Source organism: Triturus cristatus, chromosome 7 (genome assembly GCF_964204655.1).
Source record: "Triturus cristatus chromosome 7, aTriCri1.1, whole genome shotgun sequence".
Lineage (NCBI taxonomy): Eukaryota > Metazoa > Chordata > Amphibia > Caudata > Salamandridae > Triturus > Triturus cristatus.
This window is the reverse complement of record NC_140590.1, coordinates 93,790,978-93,810,062: the sequence shown is the minus strand read 5'-3', so window position 1 is coordinate 93,810,062 and position 19,085 is coordinate 93,790,978. Positions and strand designations below refer to the sequence as shown.

The window sequence follows — 19,085 nt, the reverse complement described above, 5'->3', positions numbered from 1 at the left end:
TCACTTAGTAAAGATAATAAATGTAGACATATAAGAAACGTAGAACACAACAAGTAGTTATTGGCAAACACTGTACTCAGCATCATCCTGTAACCATAAATCGAGAAATACTTCTACGCCAACTTCATAAGCCTAAACATATTAGACAATAACCTTCTACGCATAACTCACATTAGGAAATGCTCTTACTAACATAAACCGCAGTAGGGAATAAATCATACCTAAACCACAGTCGAGAAAAACTCCAACATAACACAGTATGGAAAACCTCATAATCATAAAAACACATTTAGAGGCATCAATCAGGGTGCATAAATCATTGTATATAAATTACATTTCCTAGCACCACATAAATTACCTTAGGGCCTGGCGCCCTATTAACCTAACGTTGCAGCTGTCCTCGGTCTGGTGGGGTAGCTGTGAATACACAATTAGACCGTGGCACAAATGTGCCGTGGGGGCCTCACTGGGGTGCTTACATTAACTCTGCCCCCATAATGTTGCAGACATGGCAGTGGCGCTATACGTTCCCTCTAAGCCCCCAATGGGGCTCTGTGAGACAAATCTCGATCAGTGCAGCTGCCCTCTGTCAGGTGGGGCAGCTGAGAAAATCGCCAGTACCAAGGCCCTGGGCACAAGGTTGATACAGAAATGTGCATATTTTCATGGAAGTGCATTGATTTATCTTCTGCTAGTGTTCACAGCATTGAAACCTGGCAGGCATTCAAGCATGAGTGCATATTTATCCGTTGAATAAATGTGGAAATATACTAATGTCAGCGTCATTTATCCACAACCGAAAATAAATATGGATAAATACAGATAAAGCTAGCAAAAAATAAATATGGATAAATACAGGCGGAAATGTCCAAAGAATAAATACCATAAAACAGGTAACACTAATTATATGGTTCCGAGATCACCCCATTGGTTCTAACCCATGCTGTTGGGTACTTGTATAATATTTTCACCCATTTAATCCATACCTCTCCCAGTCCCTTTTGTTCCATCGCGACCTCTAAGAAATTCCATCTCACTGAATCAAACGCCTTCTCCTGGTCTGCTGATAGGATAAGCGCTTCCGGGTATTGGTTCTGTTCAGGTTGATGCATGAAATAGCCTCCGCAGGTTCCCAGATGTAGATCTGGTTGGCACAAACCCATTTTGGTCATTACGTATCAGGCCGGTCAACTAGGGTAGGAGACGTGTGGCCAATACCTTGCTCAGAACTTTAAAGTTTTCATTGAGCATAGAAAGGGGATGTTGGTCTGACACTTGCAGTTGTGACGTTTTAGTCTTTGGAAGCGTTATGACCAAGACATCCCTGGTCTAGAGAGGTAACTCCCCTTTGTCCCAAACCTCTTTGTATATCTCTTCTAACTTCGGTGCCAGTGTCTGAGCGTAGGTAGAGTCGAATTCCACCGACAAACCATCTGGGTCAGGTGTCTTCCCTCTGGCCATCTACTTAAGTGCAGTAGAGATTTCCAGCGTGGTCACCGGACCTCCCAAACCCTCTTGCCAGTTAGGAGCTAGGGCTTCTAGGGGTAGGGGTGCTAAATATCCCTTTAGGTTATTCCGCCTCTGTGGTCTCAATTTAATGTACAGTCTAATCCGGGTAATGGGAGATCCCACATTCTCGGTGCACACTAACCAAGCGAGCAACATACCTGCCCTACCCCTTTCCATATGTACCCGTCCCTGATATTCCTGTACTTCTAAACATCTCAACCTCCCCAATGTGTCATCACATTTCTGTTTAGTTTCACTTAGTCTTTTATGTGTAGCAATGTTTTGTGGTCAGATAGGGTATGCTCAAGATATTCCATATGGGTGAACAATAGTGGCATAGCAGACATCCTCATGTTCTACCCCACCAGCACAGTCAGCATGTAACAATGACAACCACTTGGACTCCACCAATGTTCCACAACAAGGTATTCCCTCTCCCCAGGGCAGCTTCGCAACGGCTGACCGCCTAAACTGGTTCAAACTTAAAACCATTAGTGAAAGATTGCCCACTCTATCTGCCCAGTGGGGATTATCTGGAGGGGGGGTGCAAAGTATTAGTCACTGCGTGTATCTCCACTGCCGGGCCCAGTAGTCTCTGACAGGGACAGAGGTCCTTCCTGCGGCGGTTAGACCTCACCTCCCCCTTGTCAGCAAATCCACCTCCCCACTGTCAGAGTCTTCAAAGGCTCTAGTACCAGGTTCCCTGTATGTCTGTGTGTATCTCACTTCGGGTAGAAAGGAGCAGTACTGTCTCTTACCCTTTGTAAGTTCCAACCGTTTTCCAAGGAGTTGTTAAATCATGCTATCCGCTGTTTGTGGAGTCACATCCAGAAGTACTAGCTTGCTTCTTGCCAAATCCCCTTACTCAGACTCCTCTGCGCTGTGTTCCGATGTTTTCCCGGAGCTTTCCTTCTCCGTCTTCTGTGTCAATCAACACCTCCGCCACTGCCTGTAGCGCCGCCATTCTTTCCTGTGCCTTCTGGGATGCGGAGGGTTTCAGCAGTTGTATCCTTCTGGAGCACCCTTTCAGTAAGTCTCTAACAATGCCCGTAGGTATTCCGTTAAGGTAAAAGTGTGTTGCCCCACCCAGTGTGACTCTTAGTTTCAGTGGGTACAACAGGGTCTATGTTATGCCTTCCCACTTTATGCTTTCTTGGCCTTCAGGAAGGCACGTTGGGCCTGTACTTTCGCCATACGGTCTGATAGTTACTATGTCTGTGCCCCCCGCGGCTATTGTACTCTCCATGATCTCTGGCAGATGGCAAGGCACATGTCCTGAGGGCTCCGTATTTGAGGCTTACAGTGCCCGTAGCAGCTCTACTGCCAGTGGTCGAGTCCTCTACTGAAGCATTCCACCGGTTACCGTTTCTTACTCTGCTCTCCAATCCATCTGGGATGCGAAGCGTTTTCGCAGTTGGATCCTTCTGGATGAGCACCTGGGTCATTTCTGTTGTTGTTTAGGTGGTCTAGGGGCATGTTCCCCCCATGAGACACAGGATCACCCTTTTGGTAAGTCTCTAACCAAGCCCATAGGTCTTTCGGTGAGTTGTAAAAGTGTTTTGCCCCATCCAATATGACTCGCAGTTTTGCTGGGTACAACAGGGAGTTAGTTATACCTTACCCTCTTAATGCTTTCTTGGCCTCCAGGAAGGAGGTATGATGGGCCTGTTCTTTCACCATAAATTCTGGGAAGATGGACACTTTGCTGTTTTCAATCACGTAGGCCCCATTGTTACGAGCATTTTGTATGAGGGTATCACTGTCTTTGTAGTGTAGGAGGCTCACTACCACCGGACGGAGTATAAAATAGGAAGTGCGTAGCCGGGCCTATAATGCTGTCTGTAGTTCCAAAAATAATCAATGAGAGGCTTATTTTTCTTGCAGCCTCAGTATACTTGAGATAGTCTTATTCACTGCGTCCCAGAATTCGAGAATAGCCGGACACTGTTGGAACATGTTGATTTGGCGGGGCTTCCTTTTAACATTTTTGACAACCTTTGTGAAGTTAAATAGGCCCAATGGAGAGAGAAAAGATGGTTCCTCCTGAACCAAGCAGGCTTGACAATAAAAATCAAAGTCTCCATCTATGGCTTCTTGGGTCGCCCAATATCATGTTGATACCTCCTTCTTCCCCTGTGTTTCATCACCAGTTGTTCTTCCAGAAAATTTCCTGCACCAATTGAGGACCTCTGATTTTGCGTCCAACTCCTTCATTGAATGTACTTGCATTTTGAGATTTCCCCACTCCAGTTTGTTAGTCAAGTCTGCCCATGATATGAGGTTCCCGTCCTGGACAAGGTCTCTCCAACACCCTAACCACGCTTTCCTCAAAGGGATTGCTAGTTTATCCTTTAGGCAGTCAGGTGTTCCTGGAGAGTCCCATATCAGAGACAAGCTGGAATAGCAACCTAAACCGCTGCATCATCTAATGCTTGCCTAAGTTCTAGCTGTTGCTTGTAGCACCTTAAGTCTGATCTTTTTGAAGTATTTGGGGTCCCCATATGTAAATAGAAAAGTTTGATTGTAAGTTAGCCCCCTTCTGCATTGCTGGGAACCTGGACCCTACTGTGGAGCAATCTGAAGAATTTATCAGCATTCTAGAGTGGGAGAGCTGGGAAGCCCATGCATAATATTGAAGATCAGGGAGGGACAAACCCTCATTCTCACTTCTGAACCACAGCTTTTTCCACAAAATTCTTGTACCTTTATGGGCCCATATGTAATAATTGATGGCCTGTTGGAGTTTATCAATAGATGGCTTTACAAAGTGTAAAGGGATAGTATTAAACAGGAAGGTCATTTTTGGCAGTATGAACATTTTAACCAGATTCACCCTCCCAAAGATTGACAGAGGGGGGTGCATCCAACTCTTCATTAGCCGGGTACAGTTCCTTATGCCATCATTTAGATTAACCTCTGGAATTTTTTCTATATCCTGTACGATCTTCACCCCTAAGTATCTCATTTATTTTTTAATCAGAGAGTTTCCTGTTCCCAAGTTCCAAGCCATTATTTCTGTCTTGCTGGTATTCGCTTCGAACCCTGACACCTTTCCGAAGTCAACTGCATATTGGAATATGACTGTCAGAACAGCTGAGAGGTCTGAAGTGAATTCCATCAGATCATCCGCGTAGAGTGCAACCTTTCTCTTCCAAACTTCATGCCTAAAGCTTGGGATGTTCTCGGCCTCTCTAAGCTTTTGTGCAAAAGGCTCAACATAGAGGTTAAAAAGGAGGGGGGAAAGAGGAAAACCCTGTCACGTGCCTCTAGATATTTTAAACAACTTGGTCAGTTTGCCATTCACTAACAGTTTCATTGTTGGGTTCTGATATATTAATTGGACGACCTTACGAAAATTCTTTCCCAAGTTATATTTTTCCAACATTACTTCCAAATGCACCCAATTTACTCTAGTGAATGCTTTGGTAGCATCAAGGGTTGTAACTGTGCTCAACCTGTCTGCTAAAACCTCTGCAAAGATCTTATAGTCTGTGTTGAGCAATGAAACTGGCCTATAAGTCTCATAGTTAGCAGGGGTTTCCCCTGGTTTTATTATTAGTGTGATAGTCGCCTCCCCTCAGGATGCTGACAATTATAGATCTGCGTTTGAGATCTCGTTGAACATCTGGGTCATAAAGGGAATTAGTGCGTCCCCCAAGTTATTATATAGTTCTGTTGGTATCTCATCTGGCCTGCTGCCTTCCCCTTTTTACTAGACTGCAGAACTTTCTAGAAGATTTTGTTGTGTTGCATCTACTGATTTTGTTGCTGTAGGGCCCAACAACTTCAACACTTCCTCCTCAGTGATTAGCCTATCTTCAGTGTACAGCTTTTGGAAGTATTCAGAGAAGGCCCCCTGTATTTCTGATTCTGTTGTTAGTTTATTCATATTTTGTTTGCCCTCTATTGCTTTTATAAGATTACGATTTTTATCTGCTTTTACCTTCCAGGCCAATAATCTCCCAGCTATTTCCCCATATTCAAAAAGCACCAACTTACTAGCTTCACAATGCTTCAAAACCCTTGTCTGCGATATCGCTTCTATCTGCTCTTTCAGACTCTCCAACTGTTCCTTCTCCCTACTCCTTATTTCGTCATTTCTATTAACAGCCCTGCCCACATCTACAGTTTTTATTTCGCTTTCCAAGCGGCTAACCTCCTCTCTGTACCGCCGATTTTTAGTACAGAGGCTGCTCATAATTCTCCCCCTAAGGTAGGCTTTAAGCGTCTCCCAGAGTACCCAGGTAGATGCTGACCTCTGTTGTGTTCTAGGAACTCCACTGTCTCTCCCTGCAGATAATTAATTTAATAGAGTAGGGTCCGATCTAACGTCAAACATATATCCAAGTGCCAACTATTTATTCCCTGTCCACAGAGACCACCGAATGATCCGACAAGTGGGCAGTCAGATACTCAATATCCTGTATTACTGCTCTCAAACTTGAGCTGACCAGAAAGTAGTCTATTCTGGATCTATGCCCATACATCTTGTTGTGATAAGAAGCGCCTGGCAACAGACAAGATCTCTCACTCCAAACATCACAAAGCCCAGTATGCTTCATAATCATTCTCAAATAACTACGTGATTTGGGGGTGGGCACCGCTCTACTGTTCTTTGATTCATCCAGTTTTAGATCCGAAACTATATTAAAGTCACCAGCCATGATTCCCGGATCAGGAAAATCCAGTAAATTTGTGAAAACTGTTTTCAGCGGCTCTGGATCATGACATTTGGGACTGTAGTATCCCACCAACGTTACCAACGTATCCAGCAGATTAATTTTAGCAATGACTCACCTACCAAACTTGTTTATTGCCGAGTCAATTATGTTTGCCTTTGGTTGCCTTTCAATAAGTATAGCAACTCCTCCTATGTTAGCTCTTTAATCCGTACATACCATTTTTTTGACCCACCTTAGATTTGAAAAGATTGACACAGACTCACTTTTTAATAGGTGGGTCTCTTATAAAACAATTATTTGCTAAGGGGAATCTCTAAGATATTGTAGAATTTTGCCCTTCTGCCTCTTATTCGTAGACCATTGACATTCCAAGTTAGAATCTGAATAACAATCTTAGCCCTTCATAATCACAGCATAATATTTGGATCTTTATAAACTTTTCTACCATGAATATTCTAACTGATGTATATGAGTGTTTTTTTACTTTTTCCCTTTTGCTCCTCACCCTATGCACCCCCCACATACCCCCACATTGCCCCCCACCCACTCCTTGGACTTGATGTCAGTCCTGATTGCTACGTCTTGAGACCACCCTTTACCAATATTCAGACTATCACACGTTACTTAAAAACCGCACAAAAAACTCCTTGAAACCTATAGCAAATCAAGCCTAGACCTTTTTCTCATTCAGGTCAGGTTGCGTAGTAATATTTGAGATATACAGTAAGGTGCTTACGTGACAACTTACATGTTTGAATCTTGTGTCTTTCAGATCTCCCTCCCAGCTGTCTCCCTTCTTTGCTTCCCTTCCCTCACTTGATCCTCTCAATTGACTGTGCTTTTACAGCAATCAGCATTTGGGGATATGAAAATGTGGACCCACTTGAGCATCACATTGATCCAGAGGAGTTCGTCCAGTTGACAGAATAACAAGCCCACACATTATTCTTATCTCGGTCAAGGCAATTTTAGTATGGCTCTCTTTAAGATGTCCTTAAAGCTTTGTCCATGGTCCAACAGGACATGGTGGCTTCTGGACCTAAGACAGCATCCTTGCGGGATCGAGTAGATCGCTTCCAACAAAATACTTATGATGCACGATTGTCCTGTTTTGTGGGCAGTCAAGCTTGGCCTCATGGTAGTACTACAACTCCAGTAATGGTTCCTCCTGTGTCTGTTGAAGTACCAACAGCAATTCCATTGGCAGCACAGGAAAGGTACATGGGAGATATTAATTAAGTCCAGGTATTTCTCACCCATGTCCTGGTATACTTCACATGTTGGCCCAAAGCTTTCCACATGACCCAGGCTAGGGTGGCATTCTTGATTTCCTATATTGGAGAAGATGCTGCTCAATGGGCAGTATCTTTAGTGAGATGAGATGATGCCATCATCAGGATGACTTTAGAACTGAATTTAAGAAGACCTTTCATCAGCAAGCTATGTCCTTTTTGGCTGACCTAGAAATGCAGGCAGGGCAGTAATGTTTTACTGACATGCCTTAGTGTGTTCCAATGTCTGACAGATGAAACAGATTGGCCAGAGATGAGGAGAAAGGACAACACCGAGATATGACAGAGGAAAATCTACAATACCTGCTTCAGAAATACCTGTTGAACCCATAGAAACAGTTATGGTTTGTGCCTCCTTGTCCACGGAGGAGAGGGAACACAGAAGGAACATTGTCTATGTTTGTATTATGGGCATAAAGGCCAGTTTGTCAAGGAATGCATGATGAAACCCAAAGGGAAAAATATGTCACCAAAAGTAGCGATTCTTGATAGGGAAAAAGACTCCCCTCAGGAAACCTTTGAGCATCTATTTAGTCCCTTCTTTGAGTGTTGACAACAAATTGCTGGTTGAATATTTCAAATTGCCTCTCCAGCATCCACGGTCGTGCAGGTAACAGTGGTGGGGCTGGGTAAGGGGGGATTTAGAGGGACGATGCAAAGGGAATATTAATTATTTATTTAATTTTCCTTCGACATCCTCCCTCGAAATCACGCCTTACCCACCCCCTCCACCCCACCGCTGTTACCTGCACGCCCGCGGTTGCTCTCCAGGTGTGTGTTAATGACATGTGACTTCCAATACAGGCAATAATAAATTTGAGAACAACTGGGAATTTCATGGATAGCCCCATAGCAGCAACTTTACAAATCCCTTTGTTGCATAAATCCCATGATGCATTGCACCTCTCCCTTATGAGTCACTATTCAGAAAAAACAATTTAACCCATTGAAATTCTATGTTATAAATGGCCCACAGTGTGGCATCATTTGGGGCAACCCATGGCTCAATAAGGAGAGCCCCACTATTGACTGGTCAACTAGGAAGGTAAGGTTTGAGTCAGAATTCTGCCTGAGAGAGTGTAAAGAGTCCAAATAGTCAGCAGTAAAAGTCTTAACAACGTGTCTAAAGATAGTGACTGCAGCTGAAAAAGAAACTGTATTACCCTATCAATACTCATAGTACCAGTATGTCTTTAGTGAGCAACAGGCTGAACACCTACATCAGCAGTAAGGCTGTCAAATAGATCAGGTTCCTGGGGCAGTAGTATCATGTGGAAGGATCTATGCTTTATCTGACAGTGAAAATGAGTACTTGTGACAATATATGGATAGGTATTTGGCAAATAGTTTTATCTGACCATGAAAGTCTCCAGCTGCATCACCTCTGTTTTTCATTACAAAGGCCAACGTTTAGCTAGGAACTTGTATTGATTATCATGCCCTAAATAAGGTGAAGGTAAAAAAATCAATACTCGTTGCCTTTGATACCTCTCTTACTGGATCAGGTAAAAAACCGGTCATTTACAATAAATTTGACCTAAAGGGGGCTTACCACCTAGACCGAATACGAAAAGGAGACAAGTGTAAGATGACCTTTCACATGGCTTATTTGAGTACAGGGTTATGCCCTTTGGACTATGCAATGCTTTAGCAGCATTTCAATTCTTCTTAAATGACTTGAATTCCTGGATTTGTTTGTCATCGTCTATATAGATGACATTTTGATCTAATCATCTACAGAAGCCAAACATTACTGTTGTGTTTGTGCTGTGTTACAAGCACTCAGGAAGCATCAACTGTTATGCAAAATCACAAAGTGTGAATTTCATGTGTTCAAAGTGGTGTTCTTGGGGGTGCTTTTGTCACCTACAGGATTGGAAATGGCTGAGCAAAAGGTGCAAGCTGTCAAACCTGGCCAATCTCTCAGAATGTATGTGATGTCCAATTTTTTCTGGGGTACGCAAACTTCTGCCATTGGTTTATAGACCAGATCTCAATGGTGGTGACTCTGATTATGAAACTCCTGCTAAAGAACACGTCATTTGCATGAACACTGGGGGCAGATGAGGCTTTCCATCTCTTAAAGGTCACCTTCACAACCGCACCTATTCTGGTACACCCCGACCCTGGCAAACCATTTATTGTAGAGGCAGATGCCTCCAATAGTGCCATCGGGGCAGTTTTATCCCAAAGAAACTCTCAGACAGGGCAACTGCATCCCAATGCTTACATGTCTAGAAAGTTAAATGAAGCAGAAGTTCATTATACCAGTACTGAAAAAGAATTGCTTGCCATTTGAGATGCCTTTCATAAATAGAAGAATTATTTACTGTGAGCCAAACATTCCATAACTGTATATTCAGATCCCAGGAATCTCTAGTTCATGAGGTTTGCAAGGTTACTGATGCCCCATCAGTTAAGGTGGATATTATTTTTCGCCAAACTTAACTTCATAGTAACCTATCGTCCAGGCATGGAAAACCGGAAAGCAGACACACTGATACAACAAGACGGTGAGCAACTGTTGCCTGATGAACAACTAGAAGCTGTCATTCATCTTCATTAAGTACTTGGCTTTCAGAGTATGTAGATTGGAAATGAAACAGGAATTACTGACTAAAGAATTTCAGATTCTAATATCCATAAAAGACTTAAGGGCCAAGGAGCTCATTTGGTGCCACTCTGTACCCTGTGCAGGGCATAATGGTTTCAAAAGACAATAGAATGGGTAACTAGACAATTCTGGTGGCCCACTGTGACACAAGATGTTGAACGTTTTGTGAAAAGATGCAGTAATTGTGCTCAGGCAAAAACAGACCACACCAAGCTGCAAGGATTGCTTCAACATCTACCAACTCCAAATTTGCCTCAGGGACATATCTCTGAGGCTGTACTCTAACTGTCAAAATGGGGTTCCCATTTCATATTAGTATTGAATAAGTTGCCCCATAAGTTTTTAACATTTTCTATCTCCTTTTCCTGTATGACGAAGGTTTCGGTTTTTGTGGTCCGAGGACCACAGACCATGATATATGATATATTAAAATTAACTTTGAAATCAAGAGATGTCATGAATTCTGTAATGGTGTCAAGTGATTTTTGCAGGCTTATCCCTGTCCTTGCCAACAACACAGTGTCATCTGTGTATGAGAGCAGAGGGACAAAGTTCCTACCAATTCTAGGAAAGTCAAGCTCCCTTTTTTATAAAAAGGCCTCCAACACTTTGGTGTAAATAAGAAATGAAAATGGGGCTAAAATGCAGCCTTGACGGACCCCCTCCGTAGATATGATGGATTGAGTTTTTCCTCCTTGCTGCCATATCTTACAGTCACCAATGTATTTGTATGACACCTACGTAGGAGGGTCACAAATGCTTTTTCAAACCCATATCTTCCACCATAACCCACATTTTGTCCCGGCTGACAGTATAAAAAGCACTAGATAAGTCCATGAAGGCCAGATGAATAGAGCTCTTCATGGACTTCACATGCTTATTAACACTCAGGGACAAATTGAGAAATTTTTCAGTCACACCCATGCGCCTTCTAAAACCATATTGTGTGTTCGACAAAACCCCTTTTGTTGATGCCCACTCTTCTAATGGCATAAGGAGGAACCTACCCAGGACCTTACTGGTGCATCAATCAATAATATAGGTCTGTAACACACAGGGCCATTCCTAAAAACGGGGATTACTAATGCCTCTTTCCAAGATTGAGGCAATGTGCCAATAATGGCTTCTTTAAAGATGCTGGTAAACAATTGTGCACACAAAGTTGTATTTCTCTCAGAAAAAAGTCAAGGGCATGCCATCTGCACCGGGGGCCTTCAGATGAATGCCTTGAGCAATAGCCACCTCTACTTCTTGAACTGAGATGGACAGACTAAGCTGTAAAGCTTGGGCCGGGTCATGGAGCGATTCACCTGCTACCATATCTATTATCCTAGGCGAGCGATTAAAGATGCAGGTCAAGTGAGCTTGCCAGGCTTCACCCAGGATCAGTGAGTCCATCGGTCTCACATCTTCACTGAACATTAGGCAGTTTATAATTTCCCAGAATGTTTTGGAATCTTTATGGAAGCCTGAACATGCCAAGTCCTCCCACCTCCTTCCTCAATTCCTTTTTCCTATGTTCTATCACTGTTTTAGAATGACTCCTCAAGGTTTTTATTCACTCTCTGTCCTGAGGGGTAGGTTGTAGAGCCCTTTTTAGCTTCTTATGTGCTTTTGTGCATTAGTTATTAAACCAGCGCACCGGTGGGGCTTGCTTTTGGAGGATCTTCTTAACCAGCCTCGGGGAGATTTCGGTGCAAAGCGCCTCAAAGTCCTGTACTAATTCACTTGGGATAGAATCTAGCTTCAAACACCCAACTATAAGGTTACAGTTAACAGAGATAATTACTTGTTTACATTTTTGGGTGGCTACCTGGTCCCATTTCAAACTAATTCCCTTATTGGGATTATACTGGATCACACATTCTTCAGAGGACCCTGTTTCTGCCAAATTGTTGAAAATAGCTATGAGCAGATTGTGAGCACTTGAACAATTTGGTATGAATTTAAACTCCTGAACCAGGGAGATATAGGGGCTGATTATGATGGCAGAGCTACTGCCACCGACAGGCTGTCGGTGGTGGTTCCTCCACCATCGTAATGCAGTTTTTCACCCACCAAATTCTAATGGCGGGTGGAAGTGTGGCGGTCAGAAAGACTGACCACAACGGTCCAAATGGGCAAAGTCAATCTGACCTCTCGTCGGTATGACTGCTAGTTGCTGCATTGTGGAAATGCCTGCCAGGTACCGCCATAGGGTATATGATATCCTTTTCCGTCTGTTCTTCCACAATGATCAATCCACTGTGAAACGCCTGGTAAAAATGGATTTGGGGGCCCGTAGTAGGCCTCCCTTTATCCCTGGGGCTGGGACATGTGCCCCCTACATATCCCTACACTATGAGGCAGGCACCGCATGGTGCCTGCCACGTACTGCAGGGATATGTAACCTGTCTTTGTTTTGCACTACAGCACCCGCCGCAATACAAAACATAGGCAAGCGTTCGTATTTTAATGCATACTATGGGACAGCATCCTTGTATGTGGGTGGTCTCAAATACGAAACGATGGCTGACGGATTGTAGTCCGTCCGCCAGTTCTTGGTCATTAACATAAAATCAATGAAACTATCCCCACAGCCTCCAACGTAAGTTGGACACTGCATAGTGGGGTTATGGACACGATCATTTAAGGGTGCTAAGTCATTTACATTCAGACTAGTGTTTAAAGCTTCCCCGTGCGTGAATGATTAAAATAAGCCATAGGTTGGCCATCATTGTCTTCCAGCCCACGTGCATTTCAAGTGTCATGTAAAATATATAAAGGGTGCCTCTTATCGGATACATTACTGATTTTTTCTTGTAATTCCTCTGTTAATTGACAGTTGCCCTTATCAAAAATGTTATAATAAAGGTTCACCAAAAGTAGATCAACTGGTGCCAAGCCAGCTATCACTAGTAATTGGTACTAAGGGGATGAACAGATCCATTTAACTTTTGCAGAAGTATATTTTACTGCTATAAGTACCACAATACCATCATTTGCCCTTCCTGAAGTGGATGGGATCGCTAGAATACATAAAGAACAATACCCATTTATTAAAAAATCATTTGCATTGATGTTTTGTGCCCCCTAGCATAGTGGTAGAGTCCGCTGTGGGACAGGGGCCCTGGTAGGGGCCCCCAAAGCCATTTTCTGACAGCCTTTCCATGACAGAAAGGCCGACATAGAGAGGCTGTCAGAAGTGGACATCATAATCTTGATGGCGTAGCCTGAGCAGGCACCACTGCCATTTGGGGATTATCTTTCTGACCGACGCCACAACAGGTTCTCCAATCCTGTAGTGGGCGTCAGTGTTTCCTCCAGCATGCAGCGGTCTGACCGACTGCATCATAATGAGGATGTCGGACAGCTGCTTCCGATGTCTGGCGGACTGCAACCGACAGCCTGTCAGTGCAGATCCGCCCTACATCGTAATGGGCCCCATATACTAAAAACCCATTTGGATAAATGGTGAGCAGGAATATGTAGTCAATTCGATCCTTGACTCAAAATTGAAAAGCACCAAACTGTGGTATTTATTATTCTGGAAAGGTTTTGGCCCATAAGAACAGCCTTGAGAGCCCGCCACTGGCATTCATGCCCCGTGATTACAACAACTTTTCTATAAAAGGGTCCTTTCCAAACCTGGGCCCTGTCAGCATTCTCCAAAAGGGGGGTTGTAATGCCAAGCCTTCGCCTCCAGCATCTAGGAACACTGGCAACCTAACGCACTTTACCACTCTGATGAGGTGTTCTTAGGATGCACTTACAGTGCTGTTTTAAACTGTTTATTTAGTTGCATATCATATAATCCTCACAGTACTGACTGAGCAGCTCAGCTGAGTGCATTAGAACTTTGCATTGAGATTGGTTATGCCCAAGTTTGCCCAAAAGGCTCCAGTTTCTTTTTGTGTGCATGTACAGTTAATGAAGGTTGTTGGAACTACAATACCCATGTGCCTGTGCTGTCTAACAGGAAGTACAGCAACAGACAGCCATGTTATGTGGGGCGCTTCTATAAATGCAGCCCAGCCAATCAGCATGTTAGAAGTCCCACATTTATAGAGTGAGCCGCATCGGAGGAGCACCGGGTCCCGAGAATCAAGACAGCAAGCCAGCTGAGGCAGGACAGATTGAAGTCATCAGAATAGTAAGGCTGCACCTGCACCTCACGTAGCGCCCCTTCGCGCTGCTTCACAGATGACGTCCGAGTTAAGTGCTGTCTTTTTGGTAAATGTGGGTGGGCTCTGCTATCTTGGATATACTTGATGATGTTTGTGGAACAGTCGAAACAAGCGAGTGGGCTCTGCTATTTTTTTATTTGAATCTGTTACTTGGGCATATTTGATATGTATTTCTGGACATCGGTACCGAGTGAGTGGACTCCACATACTGATTCCCTGAACAGTCCTTGCAAGTCCTGACTAGGGCAGGATGGCTCTGTCAGCCCTAATTAAAAGAGTGAAACACAATAGGAAATGCACCCAGTGCTACAAGGATACTACATAATTACCAGAATGCTTTCCTATTGTGTTTGAACAGGGAATTGATGCCAAGATGTTTCTTGCAAGGTACTAGCAACAGTGAATAAAGAGCGGATCCGGTCTATATAGCATCTCAATAGTTGTCTTGTTAAAGGTGATTGGCATAAGATAGTGATGCTTATATGTCACTCCTTAGGTTAGAATCAGCCTCTTATAAAAGTCTTTAAAAGCTATAGCGAATCAAGTCCACCCTTTTTCTCTTTCAGGTAAGGTTGTGTAGGGGGAACAACCTTTACAACGCAACTATTACAACGCACTACACTTACAATGCAATTTTTACGACGCAACATCCACTACAACGCATTCCATTACATCGCATGACACTACAACGCATTTTTAAACACTACCTTCACAACGCATTCCATTAATCGTATACTACCTTTACAACGCATACCATTACAACGCATAATATTACATTAAAACCCCTACACTATCCAACACTTACCCTACTGTTGCACCCCCTGGAGTTAGAATAGTAATTTTTACCCCCATACTATCCAACACTTACACTACTGTTGCACCCCCTGGAGTTAGAATAGTAATTTTTACCCCCATACTATCCAACACTTACCCTACTGTTGCACCCCCTGGAGTTAGAATAGTATTTGTTACCCCCATACTATCCAACACTTACCCTACTGTTGCACCCCCTGGAGTTCGAATAGTAATTTTTACCCCCATACTATCCAACACTTACCCTACTGTTGCACCCCCTGGAGTAAGAATAATAATTTTTACCCCTATACTATCCAACACTTACCCTACTGTTGCACCCCCTGGAGTTAGAATAGTAATTTTTACCCCTATACTATCCAACACTTACCCTACTGTTGCACCCCCTGGAGTAAGAATACAAATTTTTACCCCTATACTATCCAATACTTACCTTAAATGCAATGTAATATTATGCGTTGTAATGGTATGCGTTGTAAAGGTAGTATGCAATGTAATGGAATGCGTTGTAAAGGTAGTTTTTAAAAATGCGTTGTAGTGTCATGCGATGTAATGGAATGCGTTGTAGTGGATGTTGCGTAGTAATAAATGCGTTGTAAGTGCATGCGTTGTAAAAGTATGCGTTGTAACGACATACATCCGTTGTGTAGTAATAGGTTTGAGCTGTCCCCTTCCTCTCCTCCCCTCCCCTCGCTTGATCCTCTCAATTGACTGTGCTATTACAACAATCAGCAGTTGGGGATTTGAAGAGGTGGACCCACTTGAGCATAGCATTGATTCTAAGGCGTTTGCCCGGCTAACAGGTTACCAGGAAAAACAGAGCAGAAGAATACAATTCCAGGTTTGCTTTAATTTTTAAAGTACAGCTTCAATTATGCTCTGTCACCTGCTGTTTCCCTTGGCTGATGGCTCTGGCAGCAGTCACTGTGACATCAGAACTCATCTATGATGAGTAACTACAGTTGAGCTGCCACGTCATTTCTTAAGTCAAGACAACTAAGGCTGTCTCAAGTACAGCCAGCAATAAGGAAATAAGCCAATGGGAGAAAAGCAGAAAGTTCTGTTGATTAAAGTGGTAAGAATAGATCGTACACAAGAAAGGTTTTACTTTCAGTCTCACAAGTGGTCTCTAGGATAGACCATCATCAAGTAAGCCATTGTTAAAGACAGAAAAAATAGGCAGACAATGTAAAATGTATGCCAGATTGCTGAGAGTCTCTGCAAAACCCCTACACCAGAGGGACATGGTATGGGTTGGTGGCTAATCTGCTGACCTCTGAATTGTAAAACCTGGGCGCTACTTCAGACTAGACCAAATTTGAAACAGTATGATCTCTGGCAACTCCTTTAAACTCCCCTGTGCTTCATTTTCTAATTATGTGTAATGAGCTGGTTTGAAGTGTAGTTGTGTAAAGTAAGAAATGTGTAAAGCAGCAATGTCAAACCACACTTATGCAAGATCTTGAATTACCCCAAGTCCACCCTGATCCAGCACTAAATCACAGTGCTCTGGTGCTCCCTGTGTAGGTGTGTCCTATATAAATCCCAGTGCATACATACTTCAAGGGTTATGGAGGAAGTTATACATCTGAAGAGAGAGCTACTCATGGACATTTCCGTTACAATGCTATCATCACAATATGGTCCACTTTTTGCTATTTCTCATGTTTAGCACTGCCTCCACAAAGGACATTGTCTAAACCGAGCCAATTGTCTTAACGTAACTGAGGCTCTGCAGTCTAAAAGGTAAAGACACCTCAGTTCCTTCATCCTTCAAATCAAACTAATAGACCTTTGGGGTCCAGACCAAACCTAAAATGGACACCACTTAGACCATGATGCTGTCTGGTTTAGAGCATTTGAAGTGTCATTCCCATGGCTGGGATCCAAACCTCCACCACCAAGCAACCTCGACCAATCTTTTCTAACATCAGCATGCAAATACTTACGTGGCCGGCTGGCTTTCCCATAAAACGTTAAGCAGTCTGTTTCACGTCCCATACATTCTATTTCTTTATCAGTTTTACATTCCTCGTCGGAGCCTTCGATGAAGCACTCTGGGCACTTGTATCCATTGCGGGTCAAATTAATAGGAGGAACTAAAACCGACAGAAGAAAAGAATTAGACAGCTAGACTGTAACCAACATCACTAACGACACCTAAACCATTGCATATGAACAACAGAAGGCAAAATATGATCTCAGACTGTGTTGATGCTGGCATTTAAAAGTGATGTGATGCATGGAGCAATGCTTAGTATTAAAGATCACATCTTGGACACATCTGTGGATTTGATCAACTCAATAAGTAGAAAGATAATGGGCCATGGAGCTGGTAACTTTCCTCCAAGGTCTTAGCTCTTGAATAAATTCAAAATCTCTGAGTGACAGTGTAAAATGTGAATTTACAGGTGAATTGGACCCAGAATTACTGATTGTGGTGGTAATTTGTAATTACCTCCTTGTAAGTCTTCCTCACCGCAGTATTAACGAAGTGAGTTCAGCTCCACACCAGAACCCTCCAAAGCAAAACAGTTAGCCTCCCATGCCTCCCATCCCTTCCCAATATGGCCGACCCATTTTAACCATGACCTCTATAAAAGGCAGGCCAGCCCAACCCTTCAGCCTGTTTTTTTGGTTCTGGGCTACAGATTCTCCGGAGCGTGTCTTCAGGTAAGTTGGGGTGAGGTCCTGCTCTAGCAGGTCCCTGGGCCCTGGGGGGGAGGCCCTGCTCTAGCGGGGTCACGTGCTGGTTCCCCACCTTCTGGCACTCGAACTGCCCTTTTGGTTTTCCCGCTCTGCTCTAGCGGGCTCTGGTGGTTGCGGGCTCTTGGGATTTAGTCTGCCCTGCGCTCCCCCTTGTGGCTTTATGCCCTGCTATAGTGGGCTCTGGGGTTTGGGCTCTGCTGTCTGGCAGACCGGCACAGGCGGGCTCTGGCCGGAAGTTTTAAGCCCTGCTCCCGGTGTGGCTGTGGGCACCACTTTTGATTTTGCTTGCATTCCGGTCTGGGGCATGAGGGCCTTGCTGCTTCTCAGGGAAGTCCGCTTGGCTTCCCAGCCCTAGTTGTTGCTCCAGGTCGGTGCTGGGTTTTTGGTTCGGCCCTGCTCCTTGCTGCCCAAGCGGACTGGTTCTGGCTCTGCCTCGGCCCGGCTCGGCCTGCTGCTTCCTTTGCCGATTTGGGTTGCAAGACGCTCATTAAGCCTGAAGGAGCAGCCAACACCAGTCTTACATTGTCACTCATTCACATGGCGGAAACAGGTTTGGTTCTCATGTCGACTGCCCTCTCATCGCCACTGTCATGTTTGATGTAGTAAAAGTAACACGTTATATTTCAAATATATTGTTAGAACTCGTACTCGTCTTTGTTCATGTGGCTGCGGTGGGCATTCTGAGGTTCCCGCCCTGCCCCCACGTCTTGTGGCGTTTCTGCCCTGCTTTAACGGGCTCTGGGATATGGTGCTTTTCTTAGGCAGCCCTGCGTGGACAGGCTCTGCTGGGGGACTTACCTTGCTTGCCCGGCTCCTGTTGTGGGCTGCTGCTTTTGCCTCTGAGGGTCCCAGTCCCATTGGATGCCGCACCCTCTCCCGTTCCTCTGGCCGATGACATGTGGCTTGTGAATTATTTGTGTCCTTGGTGTGATGCCATTCCTTGGTTGGGATTCTTTCAGGTTCTTTTGTGTGCATTGGGCATTGTGTGCCTGTCCCCTTCCTGCACGATGCCTTCAATATTCATGTTTGTTGCAGGTGTGTTGCTAGCGCACGTGCGCCCCTCATTGGTCTCCCGCAGTGTGACTGGATCCCTGGTTTGCAGCTGACAATGGGAGTGGGCAAGTGCTGTTGGGGGCTCTCGGGTCCACTTGGATGGGTCCTGGTGTCCCTGTGCTGTGTTGCGGGTGCAAAGTACTGTGGGTGAGTGGTCTATGTCTATATTGGAGAATTCCTGGTGGGGTTTCAGTCACCGTTTCTAGCGGTATGTCTGTGTTTACCTTGCTACCTCTAGTGGGAGTGT

General features: G+C 44.2%; 1 protein-coding gene across 1 annotated transcript in view; it reads right to left on the bottom strand.

Annotated features, from left to right (window-relative positions):
- The window catches only part of LOC146808903 (phospholipase A2 inhibitor and Ly6/PLAUR domain-containing protein-like), a 78,835-nt gene that overhangs the window by 10,611 nt on the left and 49,139 nt on the right, over positions 1 to 19,085 (bottom strand). Inside the window, exon 4 of the mRNA XM_085615715.1 lies at positions 17,026 to 17,175. Within this exon, the coding sequence (XP_085471841.1) occupies positions 17,026 to 17,175 (150 nt within the window). The remainder of the gene's footprint in view (positions 1 to 17,025; positions 17,176 to 19,085) is intronic.